This window comes from Stegodyphus dumicola, chromosome X2 (assembly GCF_044657685.1).
Source record: "Stegodyphus dumicola isolate Sdum_Otavi_A_Nest chromosome X2, ASM4465768v1".
NCBI classification, from domain to species: Eukaryota; Metazoa; Arthropoda; class Arachnida; order Araneae; family Eresidae; genus Stegodyphus; species Stegodyphus dumicola.
The window spans coordinates 86,001,986-86,017,438 of NC_140781.1; the positions used below are offsets into that span (position 1 = coordinate 86,001,986).

The 15,453-nt window shown below is 32.8% G+C and overlaps 1 protein-coding gene across 5 annotated transcripts in view; it reads right to left on the reverse strand.

The window, feature by feature from the left end:
• The window catches only part of LOC118200099 (uncharacterized), a 210,591-nt gene that overhangs the window by 33,885 nt on the left and 161,253 nt on the right, over positions 1-15,453 (reverse strand). For all 5 annotated transcript variants that reach the window (XM_085809573.1, XM_085809574.1, XM_035372107.2 and 2 more), the window contains exons 5-6: positions 13,170-13,275; positions 5,536-5,711 (exon numbers count right to left, since the gene is read on the reverse strand). In XM_085809573.1, the coding sequence (XP_085665699.1) occupies positions 5,536-5,711; positions 13,170-13,275 (282 nt within the window). The remainder of the gene's footprint in view (positions 1-5,535; positions 5,712-13,169; positions 13,276-15,453) is intronic.

Here is a 15,453-nt window from a genome sequence, read left to right on the forward strand (position 1 = left end):
TAGATACAAGTCACGTGAAGCAACTTTAGTATAAAATACAAATTTTTGATGAAGAAAATATTGTAAAAAAGTAATGTTTTGTTATCTAAAAACCTGTTCCAGACACTGCAGGTTAGGATAATATGAAAAAGTATACATAATTTTCTGATAACAATCTAGACTGATAGAACTGCAGATCTAAGGCAATGATAATGATTCAAATACAAAATAAAATAATAAAGAAGTTCAGGCACGGATTGGGGAGGAGACAATCCATGATCATTTTACATGCCAATGTCATAGCCTAAACTTAGGTGACAGTGCAACAAGTTAGCTGAAATCGAGTTTTTTTTTAAATTGATACTATGCAACACATCTGTTTTTCTTTACTGCATGTTCTGGGCAGTAGAATATACTGAAAAAACACGTTAACTGTCTCTCTACAATAATTTCATGCCAGACCAGATGGTCATAAAGAACAGAATATGAAAAAAACCATTAAAAATGAAAACAATAATCCTCAATTCAATAAGCCTTTTATGAACTTTCAAAATGCCTGGGGTCTGATCCAGCCCCAGCAACATGAAGCAGAGACTTGTAGCACAAATAGAAGAGTAGTTTTCTGGCAATGACAAATGTCTGGCATGAAGTCTTAGGCAAGATAAATGTTATCTGCAAACACCTCTGCAATTAACTATACTATTAGATGCACAGTCCATTTTTTAGAAGTAAAAGAATAAGAAAAAGGAGAAAGCTTGTTTTAGTACGAGTGCACTGACAAAGTTCCAAATGTAGATGACCTCAAAATAAATTAATAAATATAAAAATAAATACCATATTTGATGGCATATAAGATGCACCCTTACTTAGACGGCCACACACAAGGGAAAATGTTTCAATAGCGCGGTTTCTTTTAGTTCTCACGTTTTGTAAAAGGCCAAATAAACAATTATTGAATGCAATTACCTTCACGTATAAGACTGTGTCTTTCACGTATAAGACGCAGGTAACTTTTTTGAGACCAAATTTAGGAAAAAAAAGTGCGTCTTATATGCCGTCAAATACGGTAAAATAGATAAATTAATTAAAAATCACATATTCAATGCAACATTCAATACAATACTGGGCAGAGCTATTAATTCTTTAGAGAGATTTGAACAATTACAAAAATAATTATAATAATGTATTTGATCTCATGACTGAACAGACAAAGAATTATTCCCTGGAGACGTAAAGCTTCCAACAGAAGATACTATGCTCATGAACATAACCTTGGTTTGCATTCATGTTATGGAAAGAGAAATCCACGGAAATGCCCATACAACTACACATTTGACAGAATCAGAACCCAGACAGAAGAGTGTTCAGCTGACTTGTTAATTTAGATGACTTTTAGGACTCGTATTAAAGTTTGAAAAATTCATGTTAACAGTAAACTATCAAATTTGTACAAAATACATTTATTCATATAAACTACATATTGAAAACCTAAGTGATGTAAAATCAATTTATTGGTAATAAGAAATAAATACAATACAAAGTCCGAGATCCGGACTCATCAGGACTTCGGCCATTCCGGATTTGAGATTTTTACGGATATTAGATCATGAGTTAAAATCTAGCAAGATGGCATGTAGAAATTATAAAATTAAAAATATGAAATCATGATGTATGAAATAGTGAAGAATTAATGATCTAAAGGGTAACAAATTTACAAAAAAGAAGCTTAATATTTATTTGTTTACTTTATTAAACATTTCTTTCAAAGTAAGTTATTTAAGTTGCTTTTTTTGTGCTAATATTTTCTTTTTAATTCTGTAGATGGACATAATTTCTCATTCAGTTGCAAAGTTCAATTGTTCAAGTCCTGAAATTGCTCCGTCTAGAATTTCGACTAACATACAAATCGAAATTTTTTAGTTTTCAATAACCTCCCTGTCACTTTCTTCACTATCGGTAGCTGTATTTTTTGGATCTAGAACCACACTACAGATTTCGCCATCCGTTAAGTGCTTGACATTGTCATCATAATGCAAAATTTGTTATATCATCTTCATTTATTACCATTTGTCCACATTTCTTTAAAAAATCCATTAATTGGAAAACTTAACCCTTGGTTTGCGATATCTGAAAACCTTCACATTCATGACTACCTCAAATCAGCATTTCATCAACCTCACCATAAAATATACTAGTTGGCCATAAATTATGTCAAGCATTTTTTAAAGTATATGGAGACATCCTCCCATGATCTTGCTATACTCCACACAGCAGATTTTAAGCTAAAATATTTAAAAAATTCTACTTTGTATTTCAGCGTGCACACTATTCTGATATCCAGAGGCTGAATGATTGACGTACAATTTGGAGGAAAGAATAATATAGATACATTATCTTTCACTAAAACTTTAAGTGAAGTATAAGCCAAACAGTTGTCTAGAATCAGGACAATTTTTGCATCATTAGGTAAACCAACCAAATTCTGCCGAGCTTTGGGTACGAAATGATTTTCAAAAGAATAATTAACACTTGTGTCATTCATGTTCTTTTATCCGCACGCTACATAACAAGCAAGTTTTTACTCCTTTAAATGCTCGAGGTTGTGTGATTTTCCCGATTACGAAAAGTTTAAACTTGTGTATTCCTGCCGTATTTACGCACGCTAAAATTGTTGGTCTCACTTTGGAATCTTTGACACGAATTTGAGGCTTTTCTATACAGATTGCCAAGGTATTTTATGGTACACATTGCCAGAAAGAATAGTTTCATCAGCCGTGTAAATTTTTTCTAGATATAACTTTTAATAAGTTCAATGAATTCATCTGCAAACAGTTCCGCAGCTTCAGTAACAGCTGAAGCTTTTTTACGTGAAACTATTAATTGCCTTACACCATGGTGATTTTAAAATTTGGTTAACCAACCTGTCAAATATATACATTCAGTTTTTTGGTTCAGTTCTTAGTAAAAATTCATAAATATTTTAGCTTGCGGCATTAGCATTTGACCCGTCAATGGCATATCCTCGACGCGAAGCTGTCTGACCCATTCAAACATCAATTTGTCATGATCTTCACTTTTAGCATAACGAATAATTTTTCTGTTATACACTGCGAGTGCGAAGGGGGGGGGGGTCGGAATTCACAACATATTCAAAAAATTCCTTTTCTGTTAGTGTCATATGCCATACTCTTCACATAATTTTGACATGGATATACCTTTATAAATTGTTTGCAGCAATTACACTTTTTGTTTAATGAACATCATAACATGCTTTCGCTTTGTAGATCCTGTTCAAGCTCCAGAATTAGAAACTCTTTTCGACATGATCGAAAGTTGAAACTTTAATTTTCATCAAATTACTATAATAAAAACAGCCTGCAAAAATAATTAAGCTAGATCAAATCAGAAAGTTAAGGAACGGTAAAATCTGCTATACTAACTGAAATTTCTTGTAATCAGTAAAGGATAATTTTAACGTAGCTTAATAGCGTCTGCTCTACATTATTAGCTATGTATTACGAGATTGGGGAAAAAAGACAAATTGATCTGCTAAATTTTGTCTTGCTTCTATTGCGCACTGAGACAATTAAGCCTGATTGTATTAGTTTAGTTATTTATTATACTTACGTCTATTTCTTGCACATGCTTAAGGCTTATCTGAATACCTAATAAATAAATTCCCACATATACTTAAAGCTTATTGAGAGCCAGCACTATTCTCTGAGTTCTAAATTTTTGCCACCCCTAAATTTTGGATCCCAGTGCTTTTCCAAAATTCTAAAAATATTTTCGCCCTTTAATTTTGTTGCACGGTACTTCTCTAAATTCCAAAAATCTTGCCTTCCCTAAATTCTGCTGCTCGGTGCGGCCATACAAGCTCTGGTGTCGGTTCTGGGTTCATGTGAAAAAAAAAAATCAGTTATTCTTAATTCAAATAGCACTAAAAGTAATCCTTTGGTCTTTGAGTATCATTAACAAAATCTATTTTAGCATATGGAAAGAGATTTTTGTTATATTTTTCCTTGTCAATATTTTTTAGCACATTTAACGTAAATCTGTAATAATTGCCAAGCGGAATGTCAACATAAAAGGTTACTATAGTCTTTGTACTAATATAACAAAATTGTTTGGGCATCGCTGCATGAGTCATTACTCAAGTTGTCATGCAGTAATAAACATGCGGTGATGAAAGCAAAAATATAATAAATAATGATTTGCCAGGTTGGCATCAGGGATATAAAATGTTAGTAATGCTTCAGTTTGAGATGTATAGCAGGCAGATATGCAGCTACGGAGCCAAATTATTTATCACTATATTTATGCTAAATTATTGTTTTCTTTAATAATGAGGTATTTATTTAGTGAAGCCAAATTAAGAATCGGGACTCTCCACATGTTTTTTTTACGGGGGGGGGGGGGGGGAAATCAAATGTGCATGCATAAAGCATTAAAAAAGTTGGAGGTGGTTTTGAGGTCTGGATTTTAGATCATTCCAGATCTTGGAATTTGTACTGTATAACTATACATTAATACATTAATATTTGGAATGGTTAGTAATAGGTTAGTCTTTTAGAAATACGGCATTGTTTTCGTACTCAAAGGGTACAATATATAAAATGAACTATACAAAACAGACAATTCTCCAAAAGTTTGTGAATTTAATATCCATCACAATATGTTTTAGATTGTATTATAGTGGATTTATTTTTATTTTCCAATAAAATAATTTTACAACAATATACAAGTATACGAAACTAGAATATACAAATAAAACTATAAATTTCTGTAATGTTTTAATGTGCAGAAATTATATGTGTTTGTTTCATAAGTTTGTAATAAAAGGCTCTTTATTTAGCAAGTCTATTTAAAGAACCGATCATTGACAGTTTCATTTTATCCAACATTCTCGGTTATCTAAACAACATTCAGCATCATTTGATAATATGTAATCAGGATTCTACTGCAGGTACCTATGATAAATGAAAGTAACCTTTATCTATGCGAGTTTTACATACACAGATTTAAAAATAGATATGAATTATGCAGGAACATAATACATATGAATATATGAAATTATATAGGAGTTCTTGAAGCTACAACTAATATCTCTACATTCAAATGAAATCTTTATTACAGAAACAGTAAAAATTGTCATTTGATTTTAGACAAACATACAAACAAGTATGAAATCAAGTGATTTCACATTTGATTGTATGTTGGTCAAAAATCAAATGAAAATTTTTACACTGCTCATGTAAACAGCCCAAATGTTAAAAAGTCAAAACTTAGATTACAATTAGATATCTGATGTTGCTCTAATGTTTCAAATTCATATTCCATCTAAAAATTACTAAATTTTTCCATTCTCTATCCATTTTTAGCAATAAGGGTATTAATAAAAATAAATAACAAAACATCTATGGAACATAAAAAATTCAGTACTGTAACAAGTTTTGTTTTCAGACTAGCAAAGTAAGATCCTTTACACTAGCTATGTGACATATTACATTCGGTATAACAAGACTCAATGTGCATGTTATTATAAAGTAAGATTACCAGAGTCTTTATTGGCAGCTGATGCTGGTGATGCTAGTGGAGATTCAACAACAGCTATGTCCTCAGCCGGCTGCTGTTCTTTGGCTCTAAGAAGTAAGTAAATCATAGCTTGTTTATGTTTCCTAACCCTCTGCAATAATTCTGCATACCTAGATTGCTGTTCTTCAGTAAATCGCCTAAAAAAGACCATTAGGACGTTATATTTCACTCAGATTTCTGATTCAGATCTATATAATGTATAGTTCCTCTTTCTAATTTCCAATATGATTGTAAACAAATTATAAACATATAGGAGTAGCTATCTGGTTGTAATGAAAGTTTCCCGCCATAGGAAAAAAAAACATGAAAGCAGTACCTTTGGTGTGGGTAGTAAACACCACCCAAATCTATGATTTTCTGCCAACGTTTTGGTAGTTTTTCAAAGCAGTCGGCCCAGAAATTTTGTGGCCACGAATCCAAAAACAGATCAACCTCATTTCAGACGTCCTCTGCATAGTGGAAGATAGCAGAAGCAAGATGTAGTTGCAGGTGTGCTAAAAGGTAGAAGTCCGAACGAGCGATGTCAGGGCTATATAGCGAGTGTGGCAAAAAATCCCATTTGAGTCCATACAGAGTCCAGCTGGTGAATGCAGACACATGTGATCTAGCATTATCTTGATGGAACATTAGCTTTTTTGTGCCAGAACTTAGTTCGATGTTCTTCCTTGATAGCAGCATTCAACACAGACTAGTATCTTGCTGTACACCATAGTTTTACCATTTAAAAAATACTCTTTCTAGATAACACCACTGTAACCCCACCGGATTCAAAACAAGATCTTTTTTGTTAGTCAAACTGATGCTGCTTTGCAATGCTGTTGACGAGCTTATCGCAGACCAGCCCCCTTTTCAGCCTGTGTTGTTGAAGTAAAATAACTTTTCATCACAAGTGATGATCTGGTCCAGAATTTTGTTCTTGTGCTGATTTTCGAGCAGACTGGTGCAGGCCCAAAACATGTCTGCCCTTATTTGCTTGCGTCAGCTCCTGCAGCAACTTGTATGTCAAGTTTATGCGAGGCATAGCATGGCTAATGGACATGGCACTAAAGCAGTGGCGGCTCCTCTATTTCACACACATTAGCATGTGAACACCCAAAGAAAAATGAAGAAATAAATTTATTAATGAATAAAATAATATTAAATACATTTCAAGTTTTTTGTCAATTTCCAGGATGGTTTTCTTACTGCCCTTTTTTAATATGTTAATCCGTAGCTAACGCATATTGTAGGTTACTATGGCACAGAGCATTTTGTTTTTCCTCAATCGCACATGCAATGGAAGAAATACCCTTGAAAACCATTTCATAAGAGCAGAAGTAGATAGAGGAGTGGGACAGGAAAGCTGCCACTGACACTATTCCATTCGCACATCTTTGTTGTGCTGGAGCTCGCACTGTTTGCAGCTACCTATCTTGTTTTAATTCAGCCTTGGTTTGCTGTATTCGGTTAATTAATTCAATTTTGAATTTTCTTCTTATTTTTATATATATATATATTTATTTTATGAGCTAGTGTTTAAACAGTTAAGATGGCACTTAGTAACGTCAGTGTTTTGGAACTAAAGCAGTAACATTTTTCAATACTGTCTTTGGAAAGAAAAACTGAAATGAAACTCAGGCCAATACACCTTTGCTAAACTTTATCCAAGTGATGAAATATAAGACTAAAGACTTCAAAAGGTAATTCAAACCCAATTTTTATGAGAAACGTTCATGGATTTGTGGATGCAAATTAACAGGTTTTCTGTTTTCCATGTCTCTTGTGTGCAAAACGGAATGGTATCAAGTTAGTAAGTTATGGTGTTGCTGATTTATCACATATAATTCAGAAAATTAAAAAGCATGAAAACTCACAATTAATTTGCCAGGAAAGGTAAATATTCGCCAACAACTTGACAGTGCATTTTATTAAATGTTAAAGGACACAATGAGAAGGTTGCAAAAAATTGTGCTGTGACAAAAATTATTGACTGCATTTTGTTTTGCGGGGCATTTGAGCTTGCACATCGAGGATATGATGAACATGAGGTTTCATTAAATTTGGGAGTTTTCAGGAGTCTTTACCTCTCAGCAGAACTTAATTCGTCTTTTAAAGACTTATCTCACTAGTATCACTATTTTTAAAGGAGCATGACAACAAATTCAAAATAATTTATCAGTCTGCATGTTCACTGCTTATCAGAACCACATAAAAAATGAAATCTCAAAAGCAGTTTTGTTTCAGTAATATCAGAAACTACTGCTGCGTCATCCACTTCTCAATTTGTTATTGTTTTTCAGTACGTTTCAGACAACCATTGGAGACACTCTCGGAATTCAAAAATCTATTTGGTCCATAATGCAAAATCTGTAGCTGAGTATATTGAAGCCAGGTTTGTAAAAAGCAGTAGACAAACCCAAGAAATTAATACTGCAGAGCAACAACTGTGCAAGCGTGATGAATTGGTCATCACACTGGTGTTCAAGCTTTTAGCTATGCACATTAGCTCAATTTGATTGCTGGGCAAGCAATCGATCAGAATCAGCAAACTCAAGCACTTTTTTTTTTCTAACCTGAGAGATATTTCTAACTTTTCAATAACTCACCAAAAGAGAATCGCTATTCTAGATGGAACTGACAGAAAAGGATGCCTTATAGTTCAGCCACTATATGGAATTTTAAGAGTCAAACCATTAGTACAGTGTAAGAATACAGGGAATATTTGATTGAATGTGTGGAAAAAATAGTCAATGTCTAAATGAGCTGTACCAATAAATCAAGTAGGGGCTATACACTAGAAAACTCGGAACTTGTATTTTGGCTTAATGTTTCACAATAATATGCCACATATTGATGTGTTATACAGGCAGTTTAAGAGAACACATAAATTATCGAGCACTCATTAGAAAGCGAGTAAATGTTTTCCAGCAGTCATTAAGGAAAGGAAGAGAATGGACACAGTGGCAGAGGTGATGTTGGAATCGTATGAATCTTCTAGAAAAAAAGGAAGAGAGAAAATATTCATACAAATAGAACTGTACCAGATAAAAATATATCTGATCACAAATTCAGCAAATGAGAAATTTTGTTTTATTTCTCACTACTTTACTGTTTCTGTCTTCGAAGCTATAAAATTCCAGAAATATGAGAAAAAATTTCTAACTCAGATGTTTGACCAAACAACTGATGTTTATTTTATGTTACATAAAGATCGTCTGAAACCTGAACTAGAAGTAATTTACAGAAGATCAAATTTCACAAATATGAGTGGTTCCATTGGCCTTCCACAATTTATCGTAGAAAATAACTTACAGACTATGCTTTCGGAGACCTACAAACTGTTGCTAATTATTTATACTATTCCAATGACCACTGCTTATGCTGAGAGATGCTTCTCAACTCTTAAAAGATATTTCTAAGAAACACTATGAGCAAGGAGAGACTAAGCACTCTAGCCATGTTTTCAATTAAAAAAAAAAAAAAAAGCATGATAAATGACATACCTAAATTCAATGAAAGCATTATTGATTTGTTTGCCTAAAAAAAGGGGGGCAGATAAGTGAATTTAATTTACAAAAATTGTATTTCATTATTTAGTATTCAATGCTTATATTGCAAGCAATATTGGTCAAACCAGTGGCCAAGTGGTAAATTCAGTGCTGGCAAACAGTATTCAACTGCATGGGCATTTTCATGGTTTTCCACATGTGTAATGTGCATATGAGCCAGTTTCCTTAGAAAATCCTCCACTTTGGCATCCCTCCCTTTAAGCAGAAAGCCCTCATGTGCTTTGCCATTTACAGTTTTATTACATTCTATTGCAAGAAATAAAATATTCTAATGCATTTAGCTATGAAAACATATTTTCTTTTAGTTGCATTGTTTTTCTTTAAGCTTGTGAAAATAAAAATGTATTTTAACTTGTAATTTACAGCATATCTGCATATTTAATTTTTGAAATCTGTTCTGTTAAACTCCATTTAAATAACCCATGAGCTGTCACTGCATTAACGTTTAACTCCTTAGCAAGCTCTTGAGTGGTTGCATACTGATCTTCTTCCACAAGTTCTCGCACGTGAGCTTCATCAATATCAGTAGGATGATCAGAGTGCGCTGCTTCTTGAATGAATGTCATAGTCCTTATTTTTGAACTTTTGGTAATAAATCTTCTCAGTGTCATATAATACAGCATCTGTTCCTAAAGCTGTACACATGATTTGGTGACATTTTGTAGCTGACTTTTTGCAACAGAACTGGAAGCAACTGATTAATTCTAACCTGGTAGTGTGATAGTTCCATTTCAGACACCTTGTACTTAATGATAACGGTATTTTTTTTACGAATTTCAGAACACAGTGTTCTAACGACAACGTTAACTGTTTGCACAGACAATATTTGAGGTGGCAGGAAACTTTCATTAAAACCCAATAGTACTAGATTTAATAAGTGTACACTTTGAACTCACCAATGAACAGCTAAACATACCAAAATGCATTACAATCAACTGCATATACAACTATTTTAAACATAAAAAATATAAAAGCAACTAAAAGAAAAGAATGCAGGAAATGTTTACTCTTCAAAAATTTTAACAAATGAAAATAAATTAAATGCACTTCTTGAAGATAGTGCTATCCAAAACGGAGCATATATTTGATAGTGTTGAATTTATTATGCCTTCCAAAAATTTTATGAAATTATAATGCACATTTTGAGTACATTTATTCAGCTTAAGATTTCCAAAACTTCTGCAAGATTCAATGAAAGGCAAAATATTCATATAACTGAGCATTATGGAAGATATTTTTAACCTACTTATACTAAACCAGTAATTAACATCTTCCCTTTTTTCTATGTTAATACTCCTTATGTTCATACATAACTCACTTTTTGACAGATGTATACTTAAGGATAGTAAGGAAATGGGGGGACTCATAAATGTTTCTGTGCAAATATTTCATTATGAACTTTAGTCTGCACAATTTCTGCTTTTTCACTTTTTGATATTTTCCTTCAGATTTCTAAGATTCCAAGCTATTTGGAAAAAAAAGGGGGGGTGAAGAAAAAACTTTTTATGCTATAGACATAAATATGCAGGGAAAAAGTTTATTCCAGACATGCCATTATTGTTATGTTTTGTTTGGCTGGAATCTACGGAAATGATGAGAACTTTTGCAGTTCTCCATATTACATACTTATTATTACAAAGATGGTTAACACATCTTCTGTTAGGTAGAATAAAGACTGGCATGATTATTTCTTCCACTCGCTCTTCTCATCGCAGCAGTTTTATGCTACCTCTAACTCAAAATCTTTCAAACTTTCGCTGGCTTCAACTAACCCATAGTTATAGATCCATCTACACTAATGCAACATATTTTTAATTTGTGAAGACTCCCATTTAAAGTTACACAATGAGAAAAACTGCACAGCAATACTTATTACTAGGAAATACAATGCAGTCAAAAGTCTTTAATCCAGACGTCCATAATCCAGAATGATCTATAATCCGGACCTCAAAGCTACAAACTTTCTGCGCATGCATAAACACATAATGCATTTACGCATGTGCATAATACGTTTATGCATGCGCATTTAATGTATAACGGACAGTATAAGCTAAGCTAAAATTATCTAATTCTCTATTTCAGTTAATGTTGCAAATTGCGTTATTCCTTAATCTTCTAATTGGATCCGGGTTATTATTTTTTGCAGACTGTTAGAGCAATTTTAGAAAAGTACGCTTGAACTTTCAATTATGTCAAAAAAAATTTCAATTCTGGAGCTGCCAAAGGATCTACAAAGCGAAAGCATGTTTCGATGTCCATCAAACATGTTGAAAATATGACCTATTGTAACCCTTTTTCTGCATATCTCTCCTCCTTGAAATAATTCTAATTTTTACATAAGGTTTAGTTCTTATTTTAAAGGGATATAGCAATTACTTCTACTTCTTTTCCACTGCCACTGTTTGTATTAAGAACAGACTGTTCCAGCCTAATTAAGATGGAAAAACGAAACTCGAGGTTACATCATCTGGAAAGCTGAGTCGTGCTGACAGCTGATTAGCTGCTGTGAGATGACGTCATGTCTGCTTCATGTATAAGTATCCCGCATCGCTCGGGCTTAGTCCTTCTTGTTCCTGTTTCATTGCTCTACGTGTGCCGTTCCAGTGCTCATTGGAAGACATTATTGCAATGCGTGTCGTCCAGCGATAAGTACTGTGGTTCTGGGACATTATGGCTTTTCCCGGAATTCTGCAAAGCGGCGATGATGTGAGCATCTGCCGTGGGTGGCGTTCTGTTTCCGAAGTTAAGCGACGTCAAATTTTAGGTTGTGGTTTAAAGTGAGCAACTGCTGAAGGCAACATTTTTAATACAAGTGTTTTTCAGGTCTAGTGCCGATGTTTTTCCAAGCTGTGATTTCCGGTGAGCAACTGCCGTGGAACATCATTCTGTTTCATGATTAAGCGGCATCAAATCTCAAGTTGTGATATCTAGAGAGAGGCTTTTACCAATTCAAGTGTATTCAAGGTTTCACTTTCAGCTGCCTTCTTGGCCAAAAGCATAGACCTTTATAGTGAAGTGAAATTCAAATTAATCGCGTAGTTTTGTTCTGTGATATGTTTTTCGCATAGTGAATGCCAGTATTCATAGATCAGGTAATATATTTACTGTATCATTAATAGTGTAATATTCTTTAAAATAAAAACCCTTGGGGTTAATAAATAGTTAACTAAGTGTAATTTTTTAAAATGATTATGTCACACTCTTTAAGTTTCTGATATTGATCAAATTCATTTATTGTATTTTTATTTTTATATATATTGTTAAGAAATTGGTTAAGTTTAAAATTTTTGCCTTCTATGTCTGCACAGTATATAATCTTGGGGAAGTTCTATTGCTATTTCTGCTAAATGTTTTTTATAACTTTAAACTTTGCTTTTACATCCAAAGAAAAAGTGGAATTGCTGAAAAAAATGGATAAAGGCATATCCTTTGTTTCTCTAACCATTCCGAAATCTGTTAATCAATTTCACGCTGCTCTGCAGGGGTGGGGTGGGGGGTACGTCGCGGCACGCAAGGAACTGGAAGTTGATCTGTCAGCATTATCCTCATCTTCAGGGCAGATGTTTTTATTTTATTTGGCTTATAATTCCTTACTAAATGTAGTATTTCATCTCGATGTACTCCGTCTTTGATATGATTTTAATCAAATTCCTCGTCATTATAAATATCACAAATACACATCAAATAGTTTTCTGGTTGTAATTTTCTAATTTCGACTATGCGTAATGTATGCTTTACGCATGAGCGCATTGAAAGAAATGTTTAATAAAGTAAACAAATAAATATTACGCTTTTTTTTTGTAAATTTTGATACCCTTTAGATCTAATTGCTCTTTATTTCATAAATTACGGTTTCATATTTTTAATTTTATAATTTCTGCATGCCATCTTACTAGATTTAAACTGATGATCTATAACCTGGAAAAACCGATAATCCAGAATTGTTGAAGTCCCGATGAGTCCGAATTAAAGACTTTTGACCGTAGTTTTAAATTTTTAATGGTTGTAAATGAACAAAATAATAAGAACAACAATAATAATAATTACCTAATACGTTCTTCCATGGCTTTCTGCTCATCTCTTAAGTAGTTTGATACTTCACGCTGAACGTTTTCAATAGACTGATCCAGATTTCCATTATATAATTCAATATCTATAAGTAATTACATAATGAAATATAAAGCTCAGAATTTAAAGTAAATTTGCAAATGAAAACAGCTGAATTTGTGCAGAGCAAAATATGTACATGTCATTAACCTGCAAGTACACACACTGGGATAGAAACGATCCAGCCAGAAAGACATCAAATAAACAAGTGAACATATTACTGAATGCCTAGTTATCAGCCTACCTTTCAAGACCACTTATTAGATGATTTAAATGAAAAACATTACATGTTCACTAGATTATCTTTTATAAGGGTTTATTTATTAGCATGGGAGAGATTTTACACTTCATTTAATATTTTTCAACATGAAATGCATTATTAACATTTTTCAAAGTATTCTGTACATAATAAAATAAATATTTATATTCAAAGATATTTAATTCAAAGCATAACTCCAGATCATGGAGGAATATGATAGTACAAAAGGGATTCACTGTGGTGCTGCGAGACTCAATACAGCCATCATTGTGGTGCACATAAAACAGATTCTTCTAAAAAGGCAATGCTGAGTCATTTGTTTGTCCATCTCCAGCATTCAATGCACCTCTGCAGCCATGTACACCTGTGGTAGAATTAATGTAACTGCAGCCATCAATGCCTTGCAAAGAATCCTCTTCTTGAGAGACATCATGAAAAGGTACATTATGGGAAAAAAAAAAATGGGACAGTTTTATATCTCCTGTTTCTAATGAGCCGATTGACGAAATTCTACTTGCGTTTATTATATGTCTCAAAAGCATGACTTCAGATATATATTAGATTTTTATGTAGCATTGTTCTAACATAGGTATTTTGAAACAAAATCGGACTTTCTTTGAAACATACCAATTTTTTTCCATATTTTGTTTCTAAAACTCAAATTATGCCAAAGGGACAAGCTTTGTAAAAATCTCACGAGTAGTTTTTAAAAAATTAGCTCTCAAAATTTTACCTCCTCCATGTTAATTGAATTTGGTATATATTTTTAAATCTCTCTTTTTTTTAATTAACTTATTTGATTCTTCCTTCACATTTCGAATTTTAGGTTCATTTCAAAGAAAATTCGCCCATTTTTATGATTTATTTTTTATACATTTTTTGAAATTTTTTTTTGGATAAAGTACCTATAAAATTTTTAACATAAAGTAGATGTAGTTCTAGGCGCACCTGCTAAAAATTTTTTTTATTCAAAATTTTCTAATATATATGTGAATTTACATATTGGCACACTTTGAAATTTGGCATATTTGGTATAAGTGATAATAATGCCAAATGTGGTTTATGCAATTCATTAAAATTATTTGAAAATATGAACAATGACTTTTTCCCATTCATGTTCAATGAAAAAAAGGAAAGGAAAACATATTGCTATAAATTAAGAAGTTTGCCAAGTGAATTATTTTTGTTGCAAACTGAAAAAAAATTGGTATGTTATTTCAGAAAAAGTCTGATTTTGTGTCAAAATACATATGTGGGAACAATGCTGTATATAAATCTAATATATATCTTAAGTCACACTTTCGAGACATGAAAAATTTGAATTTTGTTAATCGGCTGAGTAGAACGAGAGATATAGAGTTGTCCCACTTTTTTTTTGCACAGTGTACATGCTGATGGAGGTAGTGCAAGAGATTCATGCTGCTGCAGAATCCACTACTGCCATGTGTATAACAGGCCTGTTCTCTCACACAATGGTTTGACAAGGCTGGCTCAATATTTTTTTGTCAAATTGAACATTCCTTTTGCATTCAACAATTCCGTATTCATACCACTATGGCTTGATTTGTCCAACATGAACACTAATTTCTCTGAAGTTTAATCCACAGTCTGTTAAGTGCCAATTCTTGCTCTGTTAAACTCAGAAACTTAGTTGAACAAATACCATGTTTTTCTAAGTGGCAAAATGAAGCTTTCTATGCAAAGCAGCACCAGGATAACATATATTAGAGTTCTTTAAACAGCCTACATTTTTAGTACGTCTAGGCAATGTTTCTAGTGCACATGTGCATTTATGCTATGTTGCTAATTATTTGTAGTATGTCCAATTGAGTTTTATGCATGCTCAGATTTCAGACCTATTGGATGCTTCATTTATAGTGTTGGATTTTGGGCTGCCAGAAGTGTAATTGTTTCTTGTATTACTAAAATTTTAAAAAAGCACATGTATACTTCACAGTTAATTGA